This window comes from Peromyscus leucopus, chromosome 16_21 (genome assembly GCF_004664715.2).
Source record: "Peromyscus leucopus breed LL Stock chromosome 16_21, UCI_PerLeu_2.1, whole genome shotgun sequence".
Taxonomy (NCBI): domain Eukaryota; kingdom Metazoa; phylum Chordata; class Mammalia; order Rodentia; family Cricetidae; genus Peromyscus; species Peromyscus leucopus.
This window is the reverse complement of record NC_051084.1, coordinates 28,430,454-28,455,487: the sequence shown is the minus strand read 5'-3', so window position 1 is coordinate 28,455,487 and position 25,034 is coordinate 28,430,454. Positions and strand designations below refer to the sequence as shown.

The 25,034-nt window shown below is 41.5% G+C and overlaps 1 protein-coding gene across 4 annotated transcripts in view; it reads left to right on the top strand.

Annotated features, from left to right (window-relative positions):
- Window positions 1-25,034, top strand: part of Jmjd1c (jumonji domain containing 1C) — a 188,781-nt gene that overhangs the window by 23,590 nt on the left and 140,157 nt on the right. For 2 of the 4 annotated variants that reach the window (XM_028877210.2, XM_028877208.2), the window contains exon 1: window positions 15,439-15,655. The exons of the other annotated variants lie outside the window; for them this stretch is intronic. In XM_028877210.2, the coding sequence (XP_028733043.1) occupies window positions 15,491-15,655 (165 nt within the window). In that variant the 5' untranslated portion in view covers window positions 15,439-15,490. Of the gene's footprint in view, window positions 1-15,438; window positions 15,656-25,034 lie in introns of those variants that run through there. 4 annotated transcript variants of the gene reach the window in all.

Here is a 25,034-nt window from a genome sequence, read left to right as displayed (position 1 = left end):
GCAGTCCTGTAATCTTTTATTGATTAATACTTCTATTTTTCATGGGTTTATTTCAGACTTTTATTCTCCTCAAAATGTCCATTTCATTTTATTATGTATTTGTAGTAGATGACCTTGGCATCAAAGATAAAATAGAGGCTATTATATCTGTCCTCACTAAAGCTTTGTGATACCAGCCATGAATTTGAATCCTTGGTTAGCATTTAAGAAATTTTGTGGCCTTTAGCAAGTTAGCCTGTAGCCTCATTTTCTTTGTCTTTATCGTGACTATGGTAACAGAGAAGATGTCTGTGTTTAGTTTCTTGCTCGTAGGGTCAGCTGGTGATGGGCACTGTGAATGTCAGAACTGACAGGAGGGGCACTGCTTTGTGTAAGGTGGATCAGCCACACGTTAGGGGGATGCTGAATTCGGAACCGGAGGAAAATGAGGGGTGAGTCCCAGAAGTTATCTGGGGGAAAACGCTTTTAGGTAATGTGATTATAATATAAACTAAGAGAAAGGGAACTGTATGGGATCATAAAGTGAAGGAGAGAGAGTAAATGAGCTTCATGTTTCTAAGTGGAGAGATGTGGACTCTGTTTTGTTTTGTTTTATTGTTTTTTTTTGAGACAGGGTTTCTCTGTGTAGCTTGGCGCCTTTCCTGGAACTCACTCTGTAGACCAGGCTGGCCTCGAAATCACAGAGATCTGCCTGCCTCTGGAGTGCTGGGATTAAAGGTGTTTGTTACCACCACCTGGCAGATGTGGACTCTTTTTGAGATAAACTCTCACTGTGTAGCCATGGCTAGCCTGGGATTTGCTTTGTAGACCAGGTTGGCCTCAGACTCATAAGGATCCACCAGCTTCTGCCTCCTGCCTTCTGAATGCTGGGATTAAAGGTGTGTACCACCACGCACAGAGGAGATGCACACATTTTTAATTGCCTGTGTAAGTGCCATCGGAAGATAGTATTAAACTTTCCAGTGAGAGATTAAGTTAATTTCGACAATCTCTTCATTATTCCTCTTTTCCATGTTCATGCTGCAGGCAGATTGACTGTTCTAAATGCGAATCTCATTCCTTCACCTAGTTGGCGTAGTCACGTTCCGGTTGCGTCTGCCCTTAGTCTGAGATTCAGACCCTGTAAGGTTTGTTTTCCTCTGTCATGATGCGTCAGCACCCACTGCTGTGCCCACCTTCCCTTTTGCCACCTCTCTCTGTCCTCCTGCGTCCTCGGATCCCCTCTTACCTCTTGTCCCACTAACTGTCTCAGCGTCAGTCATTCCCCAGTTTCACTTCTTCAACATGGCACTTCCTGGGAGTTGGAGAGCTTGCTTCCTGTGTAATCATGAGGACTATGCTTGGGATCCCAGTACCCACATCACCTGAGTTCACCAGCTGGATAGACATCATGCACATACTTGTAACTCTAGCTTCCAGGGATCCAGTGCCTCCTCTGGCTTCTGCCCATGCACAGATGTGCAACCCAACCCCGTAGGCATATACTCTGACAGACATGAGCACTGTTCATGAAACTTGGTGCTTGTTGCATCTACCTCATTTGCAGGCTTTAGCAAGACCACAGCTTCCCTACTCACCCCGCCAACCCTGTGGGTTAGTGGCCCCTCCTGTGTATTGCAGCCTACCCGTTTAATACCTTCATTTCGGTGTCTGAATGCCAAGTTCCAGATTTCAGTCTGTGTCAGAGAGAGGGAGGGAGGGAGGGAGGGAGGGCGCAAGGGCGAGAGAGAGCAAGTGCATTACCTTGGAGGCCAGAAGAGAAAGTGAAATCCCTTACAGATGGAGTTACAGGCAGTTGTGATCTGCCTGGTAGAGTGCTAGGAACCAGACTCAGGTCCTTTGGAAGAGAAGCAAGTGCTTTTAATCATCGAGCTGTTATTTTACTGTTTTGCCCCTAAAATTCTATATATAGCAGTTTCATTGACCCCCCCCCTTCTATGGATATATATATATATATATATATATATATATCCATCTATATCCCAGAGATATCCAAGAGATTTGGAACATCTGGTTTTAGGGGAGAGAAGAGAGTTTTTGTGTGTGGTGGAGTCAGGCTCCTGACTTCTCCAGCTTAGTTTGGATTTCTTAGTGCTACTTCCATTGTTCTCTGTTCAAAATGATAGGTTTCTGAGAGCCTGAATTTTGTTGAAATGATTGTTTATATGTTGTATGAACTTCTTTTGATGAGACAGATCATATGTCTCCTCACTCCATATAGGACTTAATGACAGCTAAGAAATGATTCCACCCGAGTAGAGCATGGAACATGGGTACTTTTGGGCATGGATGCAGATGAAAAAACAAAAAACAAAAAACTCTCCTATAACAGTTAATTATGACCACTAATCCTGGGGGATCTTGTTTGCCTCCCAACAACTGTTAACCATCTATAAGACTATAAGGAGGCACTGGCAGGGCCTTCTGAGCTCCTCCCCCAGCATCCATAAGGGTCTTTAACTCCTTAGGGAGGGGAGGGGCTCATGAGGCCCTTCCTCTCAGTTGTTAACCATTTATAAGTCCTTGGATGGGGCGGGGCCTGATGAGCCCCTCCCCCAGGTAGTGTTTGTTAACTGCATGAAAATCCTGGGGAGCCTTGTGACCCTCTCCCTACCAGCAGTTGTTAACTGTCTACAAATCCTTGGTTATGGGCAAGGCCTTGGGAGGGGCAGAGCCTTATGAACCCTGCTTAACCAATTGTTAACTCTTTGTAAATCCTTGGGGAGGAGAGGCGTCACAGGACCCCCTCTAATCCTTAGTGGGAAGTTAATGGTGGACTTAGGCAGGTCCCTGGTAGTCATCTCATGAGAGTTCTAGAGGGCACCAGCCATGCTATGAGAGGATAGCATTCTATAGCATTACCTTTAAATTTCAGAAGTTCTTAGTATCCAGGAATATGTCCAAAAAATTCTGAATATATTATCACCATGTTTATTTCCATAGAAGTCAGCAAGATAACATGATTCAGTAGTACTGAGAAAGAAAAAGAAATTGAGGTTGGGAAATAGACATCAGCTTTGGAAGATGGTAGACCACCAGACCATTATTCTGGCATAAATAACAAAAATACCTATTCTGCCTTTCCTCTAAGGACTCACTTCAGAGTAAGCAGGTAGCAAATTGGGCTTTTATTTCTGGTGTTTTCAATCTTGTTGCATTTATTTTCAGCACTTGACTTCTTATTTTAACACTTGTTTTACATAGTTTATCTCATTGTTCTTATTTGATGGTGCATATGATTCTGTGCCTGTTATGATTTGTAATTATTTTAAATTCCTTGACTCATGGTGCCAATGTTTGACTTGTGTCTGGGTCTGTCTGTGGACTGTGTTTCCCCCTGGTGACAGTTTGTCATAACTGTTTGTTTGTTTGTTTGTTTAGAATTCAGTCACGTTTGTGGGCAGGGGCAACGAAGGTAGGCGGCATTTATTCTGAGAAGTGGGTGTGGCTGTGACGTGCCTCAGGTTGTCAGGCTAGGCTCAACTGCAGTCAATGAGGGTACCTTCATTGTCTTATCACGCTAGAAGGTTCTGATGCAGCCCCTTTAGTCTTTCTTGAACTTGCTTGCACATCTGTATTTCAGAAAGGGTCTCCCAGGCTTTGTTTCTTCCTCGTGGTAGAGTGCCACTGCGGGCGTGGGGAAATATTTAGATTTGCGGTGGCGGGAATTGAGCCGTCTCTGTTGCTCTGGACCAGTGGTGGATTTATGCAGGCTGAGTTTCTCTCTGTAGTCTGCTTCCCCTTTGCTTGTAGGAGACCTCTGTTCTTCCCTTCCAGGATGGTAGTTTCCCACAGCAGTAGATACAGTTAATAATTTTGAAGGACTTTAAAGAGAAATATTTTTATATCCAGTATTAAAACAAATGGGTTGAGGATCTTTGACAACTACATGAACTTTTTCAAGTAGACTTCACTACTTCTATGAGCTTCCTGACATTTTTTATTAACTACTAACATAGTTTTCAATAAAGAAGATGAAGAAGAATGGTTGTTTTTTTCACAACTCTGAAGGAAGTTTGTCTTTCGGTGGGGGGTAATGATAATAAACTAAAAATCAATTCTCCACGTAAAGCAGAGGTGTGATTGGAGAGTGTTCTTGTCTGCATGATAGAAGGCCTAGTGTTAGAGTTGGAGTTAGTGAAACCAGATCTTCGAGGTGGAGATCGTGAAGACTCCCAAGTTGTAAGTGATACTGAAGCGTTTTTATTATAGTAGCAAGTATAGCAAAGGAAAGAAAAATGTGTAAAACTGTGTATGGACACATTACACGTATTCACAGTTGTTTTTGCTTATTTCACACAAGTATGGCCAGCACTTGTATAGGACATTCCCAGTATCCTCAGACCATCCATCCCCCAGCATCCTCAGACCATCCATCCCCCAGCATCCTCAGACCATCCATCCCCCAGCATCCTCAGACCATCCATCCCCCAGCATCCTCAGACCATCCATCCCCCAGCATCCTCAGACCATCTCCCATCACTACCCCAAGTTCATTGCATTTGCTGTCATTAGTTCATTTAATTCTTCAGTTTTCTTCTACCTTCCCTCTTCCTGTCTCTTCAGATCAGTTGAGGACAAGCTGGCTTCATTGTATTTCTGCCCCCATCATCACCAGGCCTCTTTTTGCATTTTGCTATAATTAAAAAATTGTTTTCCGGGTGGGCGTGACGGTGCACACCTTCAATCCCAGCAATGGGGAGGCAGAGGCAGGTGGATCTCTGAAGCCTGGTCTGCAGAGCAAGTTTTAGGACAATAAAAGGGCTATGTAGGAGACCCTGTCACAAACCAAAAAACTGTTTTCAGCTGGGTCTGCAATGATACACCTGTAATCCAGCGTAGGGGAGGCAAGGGCGAGAGAATTCCAGACCAGCCCAAGCTACTCAGTCTCCTCCCCTCCCTCCTCCCATCCCTTCCTTCTGCTCTCTTTCCCTCCCTCCCCTTCTCTGTCCTTCTCTTTCAAAGAGTTGTTTTCATTTTTCTCCTTTTCTGATACATGTTCTTCAGGGTTCAAATGACTGAGTCCTTTCTGAAAAGCTTCCTTCTTCACCCCGCTTCCTTCCCAAGCATCCTCTCATTCCACCTCTCCTTAGCCCCCAAGCAGAGCCTTCAGGAGTTACTGCTGAAAGCATACAGCACACTTTTCTGCTCTTTGTGTCCTTAACATTTTTGCTAAGGGTGATTTCCAAGCAGTGGAATTAGAGTCAAAGGATTTGGTTGTGGTTTGGGCTCTCTTCAGGAGGTACGTCATGTGGCTTCCCTGCACTCTGTCACCGCGTTTGTATGTCACACGGTGCCTGCTCCACGGTATGCTAGCCAGTCTCGGAGTGTTCCTCACTGTCGTCCCCCAGTCTTTGTTAATGTTATGGAAGGGACTAGATTGCTTTTGTGTTTTTTTTTCTTAAGAAGAGATTCATTAACAAATTCCAAATTTTAAACATAAAATTTGAAAGTATAATGTAACTAGAAGAAAGAATATGCCTACAGTATTTTTAGGTATGACTCAAGGCTGCAATAGAAAGATACTTGACTGTGTAATGCTTTAAATATGGACATAACAAAAAAATTGAACTGCGTATATTTACATTTACAAACAAATTAAACTATCCATTTTAATACACATTTTTGCAGTAAGAATGGTTGTGGCAAAGGATTTTTAAGCTACTATATGCAAAAAAGAAATAAAGTCATGCTAAATTAGAGGTTCCAAATGTAACTTTGTACTTGTGAGAGACCATTCATTTTAAGGTGGTTCTGATTTTGTTTGCTTGATTTTTTTTTGTGTGTTTTTTCTTTTCTTTCTTTCTTTCTTTCTTTCTTTCTTTCTTTCTTTCTTTCTTTCTTTCTTTCTTTCTTTCTCTCTCTCTCTCTCTCTCTCTCTCTCTCTCTCTCTTTCTTTTCTTTTCTTTTCTGTGTGTGTGTGTGTGTGTGTGTGTGTGTGTGTGTGTGTGTGTGTTTGAGGGTTTCTCTGTGTAGCCCTGGCTATCTTGGAACTCTTTGTAGACCAAGCTAGCCTTGAACTTGAACTCTGCCTCCTGAGTGCTGAAATTATAGGTGTGTGCCCCCAGTGCCTGGCCTTGTTTGCTTGTTTTAATGGAATAGTTCTCCCACCAGACTTGGGAGAGCAAAGCAGCTCTTCAGTGCTGTTTATAGAATCCATTGTTTAAATGGGATTACATCAGACCGCAGAGCTTCTGCCCAGCAAAGAAAACTGTCATCCAAAGTGAAGGGACAGTCTTCAGTGTTTGCCAGATTCCTCTGACAGAGTTGATCCCTAGAAAATAGAAGGACTCAAAATAGCAAGTAATTTAATGACAACATGGGAAGGTGGTCTGAAGAGACGCTACAGACAATAAATATGCAGTGAAAATAGTGCATTCAGCAGTTAGGGAAATGCAAATCACAGTTATGACGTCATAGTACCTCATCTCAGTTAGAATGGCTGCTTATCAGAAGAACACAAATACAGCAAATACTGAAAAGAACCTTTGTACACGGCTGGCTGAAATGTAGAGTACAGCCACCCAAGAAGCAGCGTGGAGGTTCTTCAGAAAGTTAGAAAGAGCCACTGTGCGGTACTCTCCCCCGACTGGGTGAGTATCCAGACAAAATGAAGTAGGCACACAGATGAGGTACTTGCACGTCCAGGCTTATTTTCTCTCTTGTCTCAGTGGCCATGTGGAATCAGCCTAGGTTCCTGGAAACAGAAGAATGGACAGAGAAAATGAGACCTACTTGCCGGCATTAGTATTTGACCATAAAGAATAACGAAGCCAGGTTATTTGCAGAGCGATGACTGGAACTGGAGAGCACCGTGTTCAGTGAACTAAGTCAAACTCAGAAAGACAGAAACTGAGTGTTTGCTCTCCTATGCAGAAACTTGAGGCAGAAAAAAAGGTGACTTGAAAGTAGGGAGTGGTGTGTGTGTGTGGCAGAAGGGTAGAGGAACATGATTGACACACAATGATATAAGAATGTTTGGAATTGCCACAATGGCTCCCACTAAGTTGTACAGTTAATAGGTATTATTAATAAAAGACTTACTTACGGGCTGGCACATGTCACTCCCAATAAATAATACATACATTTTAAAAAGGTTATAGAAAGAGCCTGTTTAGTTACGAAGTGTGGGTCTGTGTTACTAGTGTGAGTTCAGTAAAGGTTGTTCTGTATCTTCTGTGAGCCATTTGAGAAAAATGAACTGGGAAAATGCTACTGGTTCACCGTGATTTTGACAGATGAACAGGGTAACTTTGTCAGCATGAGACAGGAGTGTGGTTTGCTAATTGCTGGAGGGCCCAGAAGCCTGAGAAGTCAACTTTAGGGAACATTGCAGATTTCTTCGGCCTGTGTGTTTTAGAAACGATGACCTCAAAGAGCAAGTTGTCAATAGTTGGTGACAGCTGTGGTCCGGATTCCCTTGGTTTCCACTCTTTCATTGTACCACGTTATGTGAATCTTACTTCTAGTTTGCTGTACTTGGGATATACACCTTAAGTGTGTATGTATGTATCTATTACTCTACTCTATTTATTTTTGAGGCAGGCTGTCTCTACATAGCCCTGGCTGTTCTGTATGTAAACTAGGGTGGCCACAAGTTAACAGAGATCCTCCTGCCTCTGCCTCCCAGGTGCTGGAATTAAAGGTCTGTGTCACCACACCTGGTGGCTACATCTTAAATATTTTTTAAAGTGACTTTGGAATGAAATGATCAGTTTTTTCCTAATTGGAGACCTATTTTCTTAAAAATGATACAGGTTATTTGGTATTAAATAATATCACAATGTACTCCCCATAGCTGAATGTTAACAGATATGTTGATTGAACTTAGTCTGTAGCACAAACAAAAATAATATCTAATTTTGAGGCTCAATATCATTTTGTGCCAAATCAGTCTAAATTGAAATCTAGGACTTCCAGGTCCTGGCTCCTGGAACTCTAGGCTTTGGAATTGATGTGCCTCCTTATCTCCTCCCTTTAATTGAGAAAATAAATTATCTGCGGTAGTGAAGTGCATATGGAGCTAGTAGACAGAGCTTGCTTTTCTGTGGAGTAATTGGTTTTTATTACATATTTGTGTTTTGCAGGAGGTTATAAATCTCATTATATATAATCATGTGGCTTTTTGAGAATGAACCAAAGGGAGGAATGACTGGAGACTGTATTTCACTGTTAGGTTTGGTTTCCTCAAACCAGGTGCCGTTAATTTGAACTGTATACCTCGGTGCTGTGTGATCCAGATCACAAAGGGCCTTCGTCAGGTAAAATCCCATTTCATCCTGATGGAGTAGAGTTAATCTGTTGAGATGTTTGAGTTATTGTAGAATTTTTTTTTTTTTTTTAAGATTTATTTTATGAGGGGCTTAGAGAGATGGTTCAGAGGTTAAGAGTGCTGGCTGCTTTTCTAGGGGTCCTGAGTTCAGTTCCCAGCAACCACACATGATGGCTCGCAACCATCTGTAATAAGATCTGGTACTCTCTTCTGGCCTGCAATTCAGGCATACATTTGGAAGAACAACATATACATAATAAATAAATAATAAAAAGATTTATGGGTATTTTGCCTGCATGTATGTATGTTCACCAAGTGCATGACTGGTGTCCTTGGAGGCAAGAAGAGGGTGTTGACTACCCTAGAACTGGAGTTACGGATGATTGTGAACCAAAGTGTGTGAGCTGGGAATTGAACATGGGTCTTTTTAACTGCCAAGCTGTGTCTTCAGCACTTCATGTATAGCTATAATGAATTTCCGTGAGCGTGGACAGAGCTAGGCTCAGGACTGTTCCTAACATGGTCCGGTCAGGTGGAGCTTGTGGGTTCAGTGGGAACTTGGCCCTGGAGGAACCTGACCTATTTGCAGAGTGAGAATTTGCATGTGGCTTGTTTTGGTGGCAGGTAATAGTTGGAACATTTCTGAGAGGGGCAGTGGGCAGAGAATGTGCTGGAAGACATTCTGCAGAATTGCTTAAAGTGGGCTAGAAGGCCACTTTCCATTTCTTTGTTTCTTGGGGTTTCTCATTGATCAGAATAGGAATTTTGCCTTTTTATTTATATATTCTAAATTTCTAGTGCTTTATTATTAAAAGTCAGATCTAAACGAGTAGAAAGTTAAGAAGCCATGGGTTCCTGTAGCCAGACTATAAATAGGAAGGAGCGACCATCAGTAGAGAACATACAGTTAGAAGTTCGGCAGAGATGGCTAGCTGCTTATTCCTCCTTTTCTTCCTTCTTAGTCCCTCTCCCCGTTCTCCTTCCCCTGGCATCCGGAAGACAGGATTCAGACTTGTATGTCGGCTCTGTCAGAGATATGAGACTGTTCTCTTCGGAAGACTAACAGCAGGCAGGTGTTTTGTATAGACACTCGGAGGATTGCTTTGCAGTTTGTATCAAATTGGTAGCTTGGTAATGAAATGAGTGCTTTGCGTGGGAATTGTAAATCTTTATATCCGTGCAATAGAATTCTCTTCCTCTTCTACTTAATAGTGTACTTGAAGACATTCAACACTGAAATCTGTGGTGAAATGGGATACTATCACATGGCATTTTGAAGGCACCAAATGAACGTGTAGGCAGAACAGGAACTCTGATTCACTTTTGGTTTAGGAATTCTAAGTTCCCTTCTCTTTGGTTGAAAAGATAGCTGTGTGTGGTGGTGTAATACACGAAACCTGGCATTTAGGAGGCTGAAGCAGGGGCACCCCAGGTTGAGGCCGGACTGAGCTCTCTAGGAGGAGACCATGTCTCCAAAGAAGACGACAACAAAAGGAGAAAAGACACATTCTAGTGTATCCATCCATTAGTCCATCCCATAGTATGATCTTCTCACAGCAAGCGTGTGTAGATGCTGGGAGCACAGGTAAATGAGCATGGTGAAGACAGACTGTCCCCTTGTCCTTGCCCTTGTGAAGCCTGTCCTTATCAGATGAGACACGTAGAAAATGATCAGTCACACCAGTTCTCAGGTACAGTTGTCCTAAATCTATAGTTGAGCAGTTTGTCTCAGTCTGGGAATAGGAGATGATATTCTGAAGATGAAACATTTGAATTTATGATGATTGTAAGTATGATTAAATTCATTTTGAGTATATGCTTAGGAAGTTAATTAAATACAAACCATTTAAGGTTTTGTGATAAGCATGATACTATCAGTTTATCTTTTGTTTTATTTTTGGTTTTCCACTTGCGTAGTTTAGTTGAAATGGTTGGTTTTCTTTCATATTGGCTTCTATAAGAGTTCCTAGTTGTGTTTGAATGTGTAATCCTAAGGCTTTATGAATGAGTCCACTATTTATATTTGACAGCTAATAAAAAAACCCAAGTTATAACATGTGGAAGATGTGAAGAATACATTAAATGCATCTTGTATGACATTCTGTTGATACATCCCATCTTTTACCTTTAAAATGATTTTATGTGTATTGTTGTTTTTGCGTGTATGTCTGTACACTATATACATCCGTGGTGGCCATGGAAGCCAGAAGCTTGGATCCTGTTTTGTGGAATATTAAGATGTATTACATTTGTTTGTGCTGTGGAACATTTGTTTAACGATGCAAAGATGTGTTGCATTCTTTTATGTTGCATTTGTTTAACTCCATGAAGCTGTGTTACTGTGCCTGTCTGAAACACCTGATTGGTTTAATAAAGAGCTGAACGGCCAATAGTGAGGCAGGAGAAAGGACATACTCTGACAGGCAGAGTATATAGAAGGAGAAATCTGGGAGGACAAAGAGCAAGAGGAGGAGGACGAAAGGGGTCAGCCACCCAACTACACAGCCAGCAATCGAGTAAGAAAGCAAGGTACACAGACATAGGAAAAGGTAAAAGCTCAGAGGCAAAAGGTGGACGAGATAATTTAAGGAAAGCTGGCATGAAACAAGCCACGCTAAGGCTGGGCATTTGTAATTAAGAATAAGCCTCCATGTTTGATTTGTTTGGGAGCTGAGTGGTGGGTCCTCCAAAAGAGCCAAACCGACCAATAACATTTTGGCATTCCAGTGTGGGATTAGAGTAAAAGAAAATTCAACTACACGATCCCCTGGAGTTGAGGTTACACAGTTGTGAGCAGCTGTGTGGGTGCTGACAATTGAGCCCTGAGTCCTCTAGAAGAGCACCCAGTACTCTTAATGTCTGAGCCATCTCTCTCCATCCTTGTTGATAAATCCTTAAGTCAACAAACCAAAGCATTTCTGTTGTCTGAGTTTTCAGATAGGCTTTGAGCTTTGCAGACAAAGGACCCTGTTTACAGAAGCTTTCAAGATGTGAAAGACATAGTAATTGCTAAATAAATGTTGAGCAAATCAAGTATGAATAGGCCATGTTAATAAAGAGTAATCAGCTTGGTAGCTGACCTGAACATTTCTTTTAAAGCTTTTTTTTGGAGGGGGGGGGTTTGTTTTTTGTTTTTAAATTAAGAGCAGAATCTCTTTGACATCACAAACCTAGTTTTAAAAATTAGTTCCTTAGCCTGGCAGTGGTGGCACACTTTAACACCAGCACTAGGGAGGCAGAGGCAGGAGGATCTCTTGAGTTTAAGTTCAGACTGGTCTACAAAGTGAGTTCCAAGACTACACAGATTGACCCTCTCTCAAAAAAACAAACAAACAAAAAAAACAAAAACAAAAAACAAAAATTAATTCCTTAATACATAGTCTTAGGCAAGCTTATGAAGCTTCGCTAAGCCTCATTTTCCTCATCCTTAAAATAAGATTACATGTGTAAAGTGCTTAGCCTTGTGCCCAATACCCCAGGTGTTCCATAAACCTAAACTAATACATTACAGGAGACACTCGCCAAACATGGGTTTCTTGGAGGTAAGGTAGACTCCAAGGTGTGTTTAATGGTAGAATACTTGCCTACCAAGCTCCCTTCCTCCCAAAATGTAACAGACCTTTATAGTGGTATAGAATACTAATGCATATGAAAGCAGATAATCTCTCCTCTCGCCGATAATACCAAATCAAAACGTTGTTGACCAGTCACTGATAACGGAGTAGATAATCATGACTTCTATCATCGCAGTCAGTTTCCTTCCTTCACTTCAGTTCTTAAAAGCAGACCAAGTAAGTGTTTGTTGTCTTGTTCTGTTGAGCCTAAGCTGGCCTCAGACTTGCTGTGTGTATAAAGACGACCTTGCGTCCCTGAACCTACTGTTTCCACCTTCTGTTTTGGGACCACGAGCAAGCCATCATGGCTGGCACCAGCTGGTTTTCCTGAGTAGATTTTTGTGACTTAAAAACAAAGCAAAAAAAATATAATCTCCTAATGTGTCCTTTTTATGTGGATTTGGTGTGAGAGGCTTGTTTGAATTGTATATGTGCAGACATAGTTAAGGGACATATCTCCATAAATGATAGAAAGTACAGAAGATCTGAATGATATTTCTCATTTTCAGCTTCTTTAGGTACATATTAAATACTTCTGCTACTCTTTTTACTGGCATAGTAAAGAATTCTGGCACCTTCTTTACATGATTGATAGTGGTATTTTATGAACATCTTTTATTTTTATTTTTTTGAGATATGGTCTTTGTAAGTTGTCCAGGAACTTGTTCTGTAGACCAGGCTAGCCTTGAACTCAGATTAGCTAGCCTTTGCCTACTGGGTGCTGGGATTAAAGGTGTGGCCACTTTGCTTGGCCTGGGCATCTTTATGAAATAATACTTGGAAACTCACAAATGAAACATACAGTATTCTAAGTGTAACCGTTGCTTTTCTGTTGCCATGACAAAGCTACCAGATAGAAGCAGCGTAAATGAGAAAGGGCTTGGGGTAGGTAGGGTGGGTGGGGTCACAGTTCACCTGTACACAGTCCATGATGTAGGGAAGGCGTGGTGGCAAAGAACAGCAGGAACATCAGGCCCCCAGTCAGGTGCAGAGAGTGATGAATGGTAGTACTCATCTCACTTCCTCCCTTTGGTTACAGTGAAGACCCCCAGCCTGTGGGATCCTGCTGCCCACAGTTCAGATGGATCTAATGACCTCAACTCCAGCCTGTGGGATCCTGCTGCCCACAGTTAAGATGGATCTAATGACCTCAACCCCCAGCCTGTGGTATCCTGCTGCCCACAGTTAAGATAGGTCTAATGACCTCAGTCTAATCTAGATAATCCTTCACAGGCATGCCTAGAAGCTTTTCTGCTAGTAGGCTTATGACCCTCCCATCCTGCTGAATTGACAGTCAATACTAACCATTTTACTGAGCTTTCAAATCTGATATTAAAATTTCTTTCAATTCCATATTGTTTACAGTTAGGATTTGCTAGTAAAAATTAAACAATACAGATACTCCTTAACAAAACAAAATTAAATGCCAGCAAAAACCCTAAAAAACAAAAACAACAAACCAAAAAACCAAGAAAAGAAACCCCAAACCTTCAAAGTTCTACTCTTCTTTTGAAGATCTTTTTCAAGTTTCTCCAAAGGCAAAATAGCCTTAGCTTAGCATGAACCAGGTATTGACTCTAGTCTTGGGGTTGGAGGAGGTGGTTGGGATATAACTGTAGAAATCCATTAAAACTGGATGTGGCGGCACACACTTGTAACCCAGCCCTGGATAAAAAGCAAAGGGGCCTAGCAGTGGTGGTGCATGCACTCGGGAGGCAGAGACAGAGTTCGAGGTCAGCCTGGTCTCCAGAATGAGTTTGAGGACAGCCTGATTTACACAGAGAAATTCAGTCTTGAAAGAAAAGCAAACAGATGAGTTCAGGGTTAGCCCCTATTATTCAGCAAGAAAATCAGCTATTGGGATACATGACCTGTGAAAGCTTTGTTTCTACCCGGAATGTGGTTTGTTGTTTTTTTTTTTTTTAATTGTATTTACATGCTTTTTATTGGACTGCTTTCCCTGTATTAGGACATCATTAAAAGTTAGGAATCAGTTTTCTTTAAAAAGAAAAAGCAAAACTCTTCGCCCACGCTGGGGTCTCAATCCAGGGTTTGCTTTGCACTAGCTAGGCAAAACCTTCTGTCCCCAGCCCCGAGTACCTTGCGCCCCAAGTTACAAAGCAGATCACACTGAAGGTTTGGTATTTGAGTATGAGACTCCTTTTAACATTCCACGTATGTTGTGCTCCTTCCCCTGACTTATTTTATTCGGTTTATTAACCTGACGTGGGAAGAAATCCCGAGAAATCTGAGCCGCCAGCATGCAGTTTTGTGCATAGTTTTCTTTTATGCTTTACAATTTTGTTTTTCCTTAGACAAGAAAAATTAGACTGCTCAATTCAACCCAGCCTTGTAGTTTCCATCTCTTATATAGCCAATGGCTGTTTGCCTGCTTTAACAGCTTTCTTGGAATGTTCTATAGATAGTGAAGAGTCCTTTGTGTTTGTTATAAACACTCAGTGCTATTATAAGGCTTTTTAGAAAGCATTTTTTTTTTTTGGGAGGGAGAGAGTTTGGGAAGAGATTTTTACTGGATTAGATAAAATTTTGAAGTTGATAATCACTGAAAAATGGCAGTTTGGATTTAGATTAAAAATTTAATAAACCTGCTTTAAAATAAAGTCTGTAGCATGCCGTCATCAAACTGCTCACTGGTGTCTGAAAGGGAGCCTTGATTGTGAGAATTGAGGCGCGATCAAAGAGGAATTCCTAACTGTCTTTGTCTGGGTTATAAAGTCCTGTTGTGATTGGACGGGAAGTAAACATCATTTATTGTCTTCAAGTATGATTGGTTAAGATTCTTTTCTTCCAAGGTCTTTTCCAGTAACTGACTCTGGAGCTTTCCGTTTTATTACCCGACTGTGTTCTAGTACGCCGAGTACTCGGCTTGGCGCTGAGACAGTTTGTGAAATTTAAGGACGTCGGTAACAGCCCGCGGTGCAGCGTCTGGCGTTCCTGTAAAAAGGCGGCGCGAGGTGTAAATCTCCCAACAGCTCCGATGCGGAGTTAGAGTCGCCGCCGCCGCCGCCGCCGCCGGGAGGAATGCTGCTTTAGAGCCGCGGGTCGCCGAGCGGGCACGGTGGGGTGGGCGGCGGGGATCCGGGCTCCTTGACGACGGACGGCGCTATGTGTTCGCAAGGACGTCGCTCCTGACATGCCGGCCACCCGGAGTTGGCTTTGCGACCCCGCGTGGGAGCCGAGCCCTTCCCCGGCAGTCGCCCCTCCGAGAGGGCGAGGAAGGAGCGGCGGAAGCAGCTTGGCCTCGGCCCGCCGTCCCTGGGCAGCCGCCGCTCGGTGCCGCAGCGCAGCCGGCGGGGCGGCACTACTTGGCGGCGCCCGCCGACCCCCGCCCCCCCGCCCGCGGAAGGACACGCGCCGCGGCGCGGGCGGAGGGGTACTGGCCACGGCGCGCCGCTTGCGCCGGCCGCGCGCACATTCCTGTCAGTTTGCCTGTGGGGCGCGCGGGAGGACGGGGGCGGCGCGGCTCCGGGTCGCCGAGCGTGCCGGGGCGCTCTCGCTCGCGGGCCGCCTCGCCTGCGGTCGGCTCCTCAGCATGGGTGGCCGGTAGGAGCGGGCCGCGCTCGTCCCCGGCGCAGAGGCGGCCATGGCGGTGGAGACGCGGCCGGAGCTGGTGGGGAAGCGGTTCCTGTGCGTGGCGGCCGGCGAGGACGCGCATCCCGAGCGCGGGCAGAGCGGCTGCGGGAGCGGCTGGCGGGCGGGGGTCATCCGAGCCGTGTCCCACCGCGACAGCGGCCACCCGGACCTGGCGGTAAGAGCGAGCGGACCGGCGGCACGCCCCTCCGCGCGGGCCGGGCGGGGAGCGCAGCCCGGGGGCGCGGGCCGGGCGGGCGGGCGGGCGGCAGGTGGGGCGGACCCGCCGAGAACCCGCGACGCGGGGCCCCAACTCTGTGCGCTTTGCCCCCGGCAAACCCATCCTGCGGTTGGCTTTGTAATCGGAAACGATGGGAATATTTTTGGTATGAGGGGTAACCGAAACCTTTTCCATAATTTTGTACTTTTTGTTGTTCTTCGAAACGGACAGTGCTTTAGGGTTTCCTGTTCCTGAGTTTTATATATATGGCTTCACAGAGGCGAGAGATACAGTAAATGAAGGTTTGGAAGGGCATTTAGCACTTCTAAGTAGCGCCCCCCGCCCCCATTTGCCACTTACATAGGACACTGTCAGTGTTATCTTTCGGGAGTATTAATGTGTGCGTACGGTTTTGTGCCAGGATACGCTCTGTTGGTTACAAGTGCATTCTCATTAGGGAATGGTATTGAGGGAATGGGGAAGAGTAGAAACAGGGAATTGACTAAGCTTCCCTATCGTTGTCCAGTAAAGACAGAATTTGTGAAGTTCATAGCGACTCGGATGATTTTTTTTTTCTCCTGCAAGTTTAAAAAATTTTCCCTTTGTATTTAGATTTAGTTTCAGATCCACCGTAACTTGCAGAGTATCTACCATTTTGATATAGCTGTTGGAAGCCTCAAGTGAGTTCTTGAAAAGCATTCCTACCTACAGTTACTGCCGTCATTACACGTGGCATGTGTTTGACTTGAATCGTGTAAAATGGGGTTAGTTTGCTAATAGTGACTTATAGAAGGAAGTAAGAATAGAGGCAATTTACAAAACTCTGCTTGGTTATTTGTGTAAAAAGAGAGAAAGAACCCTTAAACTTTACTTACTCATCTTAATGATTATTTGTTATGGTTTTACTTAGTCATTACTTTGTGTTTGTGTAAAGATGCGCTGAATTAATTTCTCTTTCTTCTAATAGGAGAATTGAGGGTTTTACCTGGAAGATATGGGTAATGGTTTAGACACTAAAGCGAACATGGAGCAGAATTTTGTGCCGTCCTATGGTCTTAGGTACATGAAAATTAGGAAATGGTTTTAGTTTTAGATAGTACTGGAGACAGTCAAACTCTGAAACATTGAAAGGTCCATTGGAAATAATGATAGAGAGGGAATAAGTGTATGTCATTTTTTTGCAAATAGCAAGATATTAAGCTGGTTATTTAAAAGTACAAATTGTGAGCCATTCACAGTTTGAATGCTTGTAATCCAAGCACTTTGGAGTGTGATGAAGGAGGTTCAAGGCTAGCTGGAGCTACAATCAAGATTCTCTACCATATATATAGTAAGAATTAAGTTTCCTGTGGATCGAGGCAGTTGATTGGAAAGAAAAGAAAGGAGTTTCAGGAGGTGACAGGTTGTTTTTCTGTCTCCTGACTGCTAGTCACACACATTAAGCTTTATCTCTTAATTATTGATTCCTACAATTTATATGTCTATATTCTATATAAATTTTACATAATGGATAAAAAGTCACTCTGACCTAAAACAGTGTGACTCTTTGCCTTCCTTCAACAATTTGAGAAGTACTTTGTGACTGTTTAATTTCTCTTTTTTCATTCTAGAACCTATAGTGTTAATATTTTTCCCAGTGGTCCTTACACATTATTTGAAACTATGAAATTTAGAATATTCCAGCACTAGTGTTACATAATTTCACTTTCAGCTATATTAAAAAATGCTTACAGTTGGCCTCCATTATGGATGTACCCATTGTATGTTACTAAGGGAGCAGGACCGTCTTCTATACACACTTTGACTTATATATAGTATTTTTTGGGGGATGACAGAATTTAGATTTCTTCCTGTTTTTAAAGATGAAATTTTGTCTGTCTATGCTGGTCTTGGATGTCTAGACTCAAATGCGCTTTAGCCTCCTAGACAGCTGGAATCACAGGCAGACCTGTGCTCTGGCCCCTCTTGGATTTTTGAGGCGTCGGCTGTGACATTAGGTCTTGAAATGATGTAGTATACATTTCTTTATGCATTTGAGGTTTTAGTCACTTATTTAATTTTTTGGTGAAAGTAGTGTATAGTTCAGATGACTTAAAATAAGTCAAATAACTAGGTCATAATGTTCCTTAACTTTGACAGTTAATCGAAATGAAGGAAAGAATGCAGTTACGGTAGTATGTGTCTGTTTTAGCAGGTACATTTGGAAAGGAATAGAAATGTGTTTTCTTGGATGTGTATTTCATTAAAAAGCATATTATTAACCTAGGGTGATAATAAAGTCTTTAAAATGCAGGCAAGACAGGCACACATGAAGACGTCAGTTTGATTCTCTCAGAATATACCTAAAAACACCCAAGTGTGTTGGGGCACATTTGAAATTCCAGCTCCGAGGAGGAGGCAGAGACAGGCAGGCTCTCTGGGGTTTATTGTCAGGCAGGCTGGTATGCAACCTAGCTGGCTCTACAAGTTCCAGGCCAGTGAGAGATTCTGTCTGAAGGAGGGGGGCGGGGGAAGAGAACAGGTGACCCTGAGATCTCTTGATGGGCAGTGGATGTAAATGCACTTGAAGTGCCTGCGAAGTACCTACCGGTCTGACAGCCTGAGTTTGGTCTTTGGACCATGATAGGAGGAGAGGACCAACTCCTGTAAGCTGTCTTGTGATCTCCATATAAATTCTCCCGTGTATAAACAAATGTTCTTAAAAAGTAAAGACTTTAAAAGACAAAAGGTGGTTTACACTTGAGGAACAGCGGCTGGGATTGTCCCCTGGCTTCCATTCACGGTGCACATATGCGCTATCTGCACACACACATGTTGAGCTTTGGCAAGGTGATATAAGCATATTAAGGAATTTTTTCGTTAGTAGTGATTGCTAATTTGACAGATGAGTGTCAAGTATGTGATCTTGAATGTTGCTGTGAATTAGGTTAGTGTCTTTATCTTATATAAAGTGAAGCTTTTGTAAGAGTAACATGGGTTATGTATAAAAAAATAACCTTAGTACACTTATTCTTTAGATTCTCCATATGTGAGGAATTTGTTTGCTGTTAATTGGTATATTCATTACTTCTAGGGTGTGTGTGTTGGGGGTGGGCACATCTCTTTATGTATTCCTGGCTAGTCTGGAACTCTCTGTATAGACCAGGCTGTCCTGGCACTCGAAGAGATCCACTTGTCTCTGCCTCCTGAGTTAAACGTTTTTATGCTGCTAGATTAAATATCCTGTATAGATCTTGTTGGATTTTGGCAGTCTCACTCAATCTCAGGCTTGCTGGAGCTCACTGTAAACCAGGCTGTTTTAGAACTCCATGTCTAAATCAAGTTCTCCTGTCTCTGATTCCTCAGTACTTGGATTACATGGATGAGTCACCATTGCAGATTTTAGGTTGCCTTGTTTCTTTAGTTTTGATTTATTGCATGTGCATTTGTGTGTGTGTGTGAATTTTGGCTCTGATATTGTTCTTGGAACTAGTGTCTAAGCACACATGACTAAAATATTCGTGTTTGGCTTATATGAGAATCAAATCCTTGTAAGTTATAATAATAATAAATTTTGTCTCTAACTTAATACTTTAACAGTGGTGAATCTGATCTTTTTTTTTTTTTTTTTTAGGTTTATTATCTAATGTGTTATTAACGATTCAGTCACCAGATCCTGAATTATGTTAGAAATATTTTAGGGACTTGGTTTTAACTCAGTGGTAGAGATTGTGCTGCATATGAATGAGGTCCTGGGCTTACTCCCCAGCACAGATAAAATAGTTTGGAACAAAGCATTGATCTTTTAGAGTAGAATGCACCTGTGAGGTCGTTCAGAGTATCTATCATACAGTTAGCACGTGGAGGAGATAGGGAAGCTTAAGAATTATGAGACCTCTTCATTTCCTGTGCTTTGAATTAATGTTGTGGTTTCTTATGGCTCAGTGTAAATGGAAGAGTGGACTTAATATTCCCATATGGGGCGAGAAACTACATCCTCAGGAGAAAACCCTGACTGTGCACTCTTAACCTCTCACTAGAAAGTTTCTAAATGTGAACATTGGATATTTCTAGTTCTATAAACCTGCTGTGAATAAAGCTTAGTGTTCAGTTTGTAGTCACAGCTCTCATTTTTGAACTAGACAGAACATTCAGTTCTGGGATCTTGAAATGTTTGTTGAACGTCACAGATAGTCATTTATTAGTCTACTAAATTCATATGGTTAAGTGATAATGCTGTGAAATGTTTGGTATTTTAAAGTCTCTCTCTCTCTCTCTCTCTCTCTCTCTCTCTCTCTCTCTCTCTCTCTCTCTCTCTCTGTGTGTGTGTGTGTGTGTGTGTTGAGACATAGTCACACTGTATAACTCTGACTAGCCTGGAACACTATGTAAGCGAGGCTGGCCTGGAACTCACAGAGATGCACCCACCCTCTACCTACTGGGTGCTGGGATTAGAGGTGTGTGCCACCATGCCTGGCATGATGTCTGTTTTTCTTCTTCTTTTTTTTTAAACCTCAAAAATAAAGGAACTTGAGAATTTTGAAATCACATAACCAGTATCAGGGCAGGAATATGAATGCAGGTTTCTGATTTCAGATCTACCATCTCTTGATACTCTGCCATTTTGCTTTTTCAAATGGCTTGTAGTTTGCAAACTTTCAAAATAAAAAAAAAACAGATCTTTAATTTTAGTGAGTGTGTGTGTTGTAGATTTGTTACATTGAGATGAGGTCTTTTCTCTTTTAGACTTAGTTGCTATTTTATTTTAATAAGTCTTTACATTGCTTATGTATGTGTCTGGTGCTGCAGAATTTAAAGGGTGTTAGATTCCCTGGAACTGGATTTACATGTGAGCCACCACATGGGTGCTGAGAATTGAACCTGTGACCTGCAAGAGCAACAGATGCCCTTAATACCAAGCTGTTTCTCCAGCCCTGAGAAAGGATCTTTTTTTTTTTTTTTTTTTTTTTTTGGTTTTTTTTTTGGTTTTTTTTTCGAGACAGGGTTTCTCTGTGTAGCTTTGCGCTTTTCCTGGAACTTACTTAGTAGCCCAGGCTGGCCTCGAACTCACAGAGATCCTCCTGCTTCTGCCTCCCGAGTGCTGGGATTAAAGGCGTGCGCCACCACCGCCTGGCTCGAGAAAGGATCTTTTTATACTGTAGATTAGGCTGGCCTAGAACTCATTATATATGTAGCACAGGATGGCTTGAATTCATGGCTGTTATTTTTTCTTAAATATAGTTCACTTATCTTTTAATTTGATAAGTGAGGTTAGTCCTTTGCACCTTTGCCTGCTTAGTTTTGCTTTACAAAATTGTTTTATTACTCTACCTTGCACTTCTTTATGTAGGCATAGATACGCCATATAGGCATTGGTCATTCTTCAGTCTCAATGTATTACCTCTGCCCTGCATTTGGATCTAATACATGATGTATAGAGTTTAATTTATTATTGTTGCATGAAATCAATTGCTTTTTGAGATTTCAATTGAAGTCATTTGCAAGTTCACCTTGACAGTTAGTTATTTGTTGCTGCACATCTCTTTCCCTAAATTGGGAGGGAGACCTTCAGTTTGTACTACTACCAGGTCCAAACCTTCTTTCTCCCCAGCATTCATTGTAGTCTTCACAAATTTTTATGTAACTACTACTTTATATTTTTTGCTTTGATCTTTTGTTTGCTGTTTTGAGAAAGGGTCTCATTAAGTATTCCTGGCTGGCCTGAAACTTAGCTATATAGACCAGGATGGCTTGAACTTGTAGAGATATGTCTGCCTCTGCCACTCCAGTGCCTGGCTTAAAGACATGAACCACCATGCCCAGCATTGTAGGCACCATTTATGTTTGACTCCAGGGTGTATTTTTTACATGTTGTATCTGAAATTAAAAATTGTCATGTTAAAATGGCATAATTTTCAGTAGGCAGACTATCAAGAGCAATATATTGGTAGTAGTCTATCTGTAAAAGCAGGTATGTATAAGTTTTCATTCTTTCTTAAAAAATATTGAGGCTTCCTATCTATTGGAAGTGATACTAAACTTAATATCTTGTGGAAAACTTTTATACACAGAGAAGAGAATGAATGAAAAATACAAATAATGTCTTAATATTTTTATTTAGTTTTTATCTCACCTTTTTAATGATTTTTTTTCCAAAAGCCTATTATCTGTTAAATGGAACTGTTTACATTGGTATCACATCAAGTATTGAATGTTTGAGTTTGACTTCTTTACCATCATCTCAAAGTTCTTTTATTTGCTATGTTGATGTATTGTTATAGAAATTATTTATATTGAACACAGAAGACTAATCTAGGACGAAGTCTACATGACTAATTCCATCTTGTGAAAGATGCTACTTAGCCTGAAAGATCTGCTCCATCTGTTAAAATATCTTCCAAGTTCAGAGGAACAGCAGAGAAGGAAGCACAGTGTCAGTGTATGGATGTAGTTATACGCTGCCATTTTTATATAAGACAGCTTTGGATATTTAGCATAGGATTTCTTCTTCTTTTTTTAAATCCATAGATAGAGCTTTAGCATCCAGACAGCACAATGCTCTCTGAGGGATTTGAGAGACATTTCGGAGGGGGCAAACTGTTCTCTTTTTAGTATTTGTGCTGAATTGTACCCTATAGTAATTTGGTTTGTTAAAATTAATATTGGTAATACTTAACAGGCCTTAGAGAACATTTCTGTTGTATTCTAAAATGTGTTATTGATTTAGATTTTAATATATCTAATCATTGTAATGCTAAATTGAATTTTTTAAAGATAAACCAATTCATTCTGCATTACCCATCTGAATAAAGACACAGTGGTACACGCCTTTAATTCAAGAACTTGGGAGGCAGAGGAGGTGGAGCTCTGAGTTTAAGGCCAGCCTGGTCTATGTAGTGAGTTTGAGGACATTCAGAGCTACATAGTGAAACCCTGCCTCCAAAATAAATAAATTATTGTAGTTTATCTTTCCAATGATTCTTTTTTTTTTTTTTTTTTTTTTTGGTTTTTCGAGACAGGGTTTCTCTGTGTAGCTTTGCGCCTTTCCTGGAGCTCACTTGGTAGCCCAGGCTGGCCTCGAACTCACAGAGATCCGCCTGGCTCTGCCTCCCGAGTGCTGGGATTAAAGGCGTGCGCCACCAACGCCCGGCTCCAATGATTCTTAAGTATATAGCCATATACTTATTTTTAGGACAGTTACTACTAAGCCCTTTGAAATACAAAGTTGTGGAAAGTTTAGCGGAACCTAGAAGAACCTAATATATGTGATTGAAGTCAGTGATTAACAACTTTTGTTTCTTGTATTCATTGCTGTCTCTGAGTAGGTAGGGCTAAGCTACTTTATGTGTATGAGGACCATGACAGAACATATTGAAAGTGGCCTTGTGGCAGGGCCTGGAGAGATGGCTCTGTGGTTAAGAGCACTTATTTTTCTTGCAGAGAACCCAGTCAGATTCCCAGTACCAATGTGGCTTGCAGCTGCTTGTTTTTCCAGTTTTAGGGGATCTTAATGTCCTCTTCCGGTTTCTGTAGGCACTGCACCTCAGCATACAAACTCACATTCAGACACACATATTTACACACAAACATTTAAAACACTAAATAAACTGTGCAGTGTTGGCACACGCCCTTAATACCTGCACTCAGGAGACAGAGGCAAGGGTAATCTTTGTGAGTTTGAGGCCAGTTTGTTCTACAGGATGAATTCCAGGACAGCAGAGCTGTTACATAGAGAAACCCTGTCTCGAAAAACAACAACAATAAAAAACCCTAAATAAAGCACCCCCTCCCCGTTTTTTTCCCCCTATGCCTCACACTCAGATTCTTTGGTATTAGATTTGGGATGGAAGACCAAGAATTGCTTTAAGATTTGCTCTCTGTGTTCAGTAAGTACCAAAAACAATATGAAAAGGTACATTTTTATCTTCATTTAGTACTCTTTATTACAGTACTGGGAATTGAACTTGGGTTTTATATAAGCTATGCAAGCATTCTACCAATGAATTATATACCCATTCTTTCTGCTTCTTCCTTCCTCTTTTTTTTTGTACAGGGTTTCTGTGTGTAGCCCTGACTATCCTAGAACTCACTCTATAGACCTGGCTGGCCTCGAACTCAGAGATCCACCTGCCTCCCAAGTGCTGGGATTAGCAACTCTGTCTTTTCTTTTAAGAAGTCATCTTTATTAATTTTAAATGTACCTGTCTGGAGTTTCTTTGTCTAAATGAACAGTTGCACACAATCTTATTCTTTTCATATGTAATAGTGCTAAATATAAAAAAGAAAAACTACATATTATGAATGTTCTGGCAAGATATGGAATGAACCATGTGGAACATTCAGTTAGATATTTTTGCTTAAAATAACTGAACCATGTCCAATTTAGCAGGTTCATGATTGAGCTCCTGATAGAAATTAACCTGCTCTGCGTCTTCCCCATCCAATGATGATATATCATCATTAGTCTTGTTCAGGTTCTCTATAGATAGATATCTTTTAATCTTTTTTCTACAGTTCATCCAGATGGTTAACAAAAGTTTTTTTTTTTTTTTTTTTTTTTTGGTTCAATTTTCAGAATTAGCTAGAATCCCACCATATCATACCTCCTTTGTTACTATTTTAATTAAATCACCATTGTATTTTGCCTAGATCATTCATTATCTTTCTAACTGGTTCTAGTAGCCCATTAATTAGTTTCTAGTAGGTAGGTACTTAACTGCCTAACTAGTCTTCCTTACTCATAAAAATGTGTAGTGTCTATAACAATCAGTCATGCCTTCCCATGATTAAAGTCTCCAAAAAGACTTCTAAGCTACTTAATATGGAGGCTTTGTAGTAACCTGAGCAGCTCTGCAACTTCTCCATATCTCATTTTGATGTTGTCTTCTGTTACTAGTTCATATGTAGTGGTCCTATTTGCTATTTGAATATGCTTAATATGGTCTTGCTTTGTAACCTTAACACTTGGGTGTCTTATGTTGAATGCTCTTTCCTAAGATTTCTGCATGTCCCTCACTTCCTTAAAGTTTGTTGAAATATCAACAGATTTGCCACTTGTGGCTGACTCTGGAAACCTTATCTAAAATTCACCATTTCCCTTCCCAATATTTTCTTTTATCTTACTCTGTTTACCTTGTGCTTTTTTTCACCCTTTGTTTTGTGCACTGGAATTGAATTGCCTCACGAAATGAGTTCGTCTGCTTTGTAGCTGCCACATTCCCAGTGCTGGGGATGCTACTTAGCAGGCATTATGTTTGTTGACTTCATAACCAAAAGGAGCCTTAGAAGTATGTAATATTTATCTTGAATTCTTTGAGATACATTAATAACAAAAAACTAACAAACTCAGTGAATTTTG